The sequence below is a fragment of the Galeopterus variegatus genome, unplaced genomic scaffold, assembly GCF_000696425.1.
Source record: "Galeopterus variegatus unplaced genomic scaffold, G_variegatus-3.0.2 Scaffold840, whole genome shotgun sequence".
Lineage (NCBI taxonomy): Eukaryota > Metazoa > Chordata > Mammalia > Dermoptera > Cynocephalidae > Galeopterus > Galeopterus variegatus.
The window spans coordinates 20,809-23,503 of record NW_007726951.1 but is presented as its reverse complement, the minus strand read 5'-3'; the positions used below and the strand labels follow the sequence as shown (position 1 = coordinate 23,503).

General features: G+C 37.5%; 1 protein-coding gene across 1 annotated transcript in view; it reads right to left on the bottom strand.

Annotated features, from left to right (window-relative positions):
• Positions 1-2,695, bottom strand: part of FERMT1 (fermitin family member 1) — a 38,510-nt gene that overhangs the window by 15,127 nt on the left and 20,688 nt on the right. Inside the window, exon 8 of the mRNA XM_008572826.1 lies at positions 1,539-1,588. Within this exon, the coding sequence (XP_008571048.1) occupies positions 1,539-1,588 (50 nt within the window). The remainder of the gene's footprint in view (positions 1-1,538; positions 1,589-2,695) is intronic.

The following is a 2,695-nucleotide window of genomic DNA, read 5'->3' as shown; positions in this document are numbered from 1 at the left end:
CACAGGAAACAAAGCTCCCCTCTCCACTCCTTCCTTCCTTCCTCTTTCTCTCCATCACTCTCTCTGTCTGCTTCCTTTTTTCACGTCTTCCTTCCATGAGCTACAGCATATATTAAATTCAACATCTTAAGACCTTTGGTAGATAAAGTTCCATTGGCTAAACACAAAGACAACTTTGTGAGTTTGGTGTAACCATCACACCAAAAGCCTATAAGGGTGGCATAAGTGACGTGAATACAGGACTCAACTTGAGTACCATCTCCTTCATCGAAAACATCTGCAGGGATGTACTGGCATCATTTGGTTTGTGAAGAACTGCATTGGTTCTGCACAGAATATGGCAGCCTGATTTCTTTGTAGAACAATTATGAGTACTTTATAGAGATGTATTTGTGCATTCAAATTGTTACTTTTTTTCCTATAGCTCTGACTATAACAATGTGAGTAAATGGTAGTTACAACTATCTGTACAACGGAAGTTAAATTAATGACCCGGTTGTTTGAGACCATGTCCTACATTCACACTGAAAACAGAAAATCTGTAGAAATCCAGTAACAAACATTGTTTCCTTTGGATGCTTGTTTCTCACTTATACCTGATCCATCGTTCATTCTTTCCAAGTCTTTCTTTGCATCATGAGTTATCAAAAGCAACTTGGGTCATCTAAAGCTAACTGCCCCAGTGAAATGTCAGTTTGTTAAGAAAAGTCAACAAGCCATAAAGTGGCATAAGTAACTGATAGAACTTCAAAGGAAGTTATTTCTTTCATTCTAACACACCTTGGCACCATCGTAAAGGTACCAGTCCTTTCTTTCCATGAAAAAACCCCAAAACCAAAAAACAAAAGAAAACCCTTCTCTTCCTTTTTAGCAGGTTTAGATCGACCTGAGGCGACTGGGGAATTTACCAGAAACACTTAAAACAGTGGAAAGTAGATAAACTAAGGCGACTACTCTCTATAAATTCTAGAGACAAATAACAGTTCTACAGAAAAATAATTTTTACACTCTAAAAGAGTCTTCAAATGGTGTTAGAGTCCTGAATCTCCCAGATGGACCCTAATAGAAGCTCCAGTCTGGTATATACGAGGATACTTCAAAAAGTTTGTTGAAAAATTGAATTAAAGGATAATATGAATCTTTCCATGAACTTTTCGAAGACCCCTCATATGTTCATTACTGCTGGCAACAGCCATGCTTACACCACCATTTATGAAGCACATACTATGAGCCAGGCACCATGCTAAATGCTTCACATGCATTATTTTATCTAATCCTCCCAACAAACCCTAGAGGAGAAATATTATCATTTTATAGATCAGGAAACTGAGGCTCAGAGACAGAAAAGATTGCCCAAAGTCACCCATCTAGTGTGTGTGGTGCAGCTAGGATTCGATCCACTGTGTATCTGATGCCAAAGCCCACACTCTTACCTTTGCACCATGCACCTTCCCCATGGATGTGCAATTTAAACTCCTGAACTCTTTACCTACAAGGCTTTGTTGGAGTGACTCCTTTTCCCCAAGAAGGTTACTTACCTAAATAATTTGAGATTATCAGCAAGTTTAGGGATATCCGTAATGTCCTCCTAAGGAAAAATAGACAACATTTCAAAAAAGGAATTTCACATGTGGTGCTGATACTCTATGTCTGCACCGTGCCAATACATAGCCACTTGCCACATGTAGCTACTTACATCTGAATTAATTCAAATTAAATAAAATGAAAAACTTAGTTCCTTAGTCACACTAGCCACATTTCCAGTACTTACCTTAGGGTAGGGGTAAGGAGGTTTGGGAGTGGGATGCAGAACACGCAGGGGCTCTTCAGTGGCTGCAAAATGCTATTTCTTGACTTGGGTGGTGACTTGACTGATAATTTAATACTAATTTGTTAAGCTGTACATTTATATGTTTTTCACTTTTCTACATCTTATAGATCACAAATATAAAACACAGATGAAAAAAATTGTCCAAGCATTTCCTTTACCAACCATTCAAGTTAAAAATTTGACTTAGAAATGACTACGTTTATGTGCAAACAAAATATTTTACAATTTTTACATTATAGAGTGGGTAACTAGTTCTGTCTAGGTCACTGATTAAACTCTCCAAAGGAACTTGGTTCAAAGTTCATTCTGCAATGTAGGTTGGTACTTGTTTTCATACTGAAAAACCTATTGTTCAGTGCCACATAAAAATACTGAGGGAGGGCAGAAGAAATTTTTTATTTGCTCTAAGAAGGATCACTTTCCTGTTGTATTTATCCAGTGCAGGAAGTATACAAGACAGAGCTCCAATTTCAGGGGGCCCGTGTCTCTAATAAACACGAGACAGAGCTCAGCCTCTCTACAGAATCTTGACATTTAGTTTGTATTAAGTATTTGCTCTTACATAATACCAATTTCCTATTTTAAGACATTTAATGATAAGAGAACATACACTGAATGCATAAGAATACAGTGACTCACTGTTACCCATTATCACCACTTAGATCCATTTACGACAGACCCACCTGTCTGATTCAATGTGATTAAACTAATAATTACTCCCATGATTAAAGAAGTTAAACAAAAGGGTGGCACCCAATGAATGAATCAGATAGGACTGGCATTCCAACTATAAAGCTGGCATCCAGCCACATTTCATGGAAAAGGAGGAAGAGATGATAAAACAGTTTTATTTCTTTATGTTTC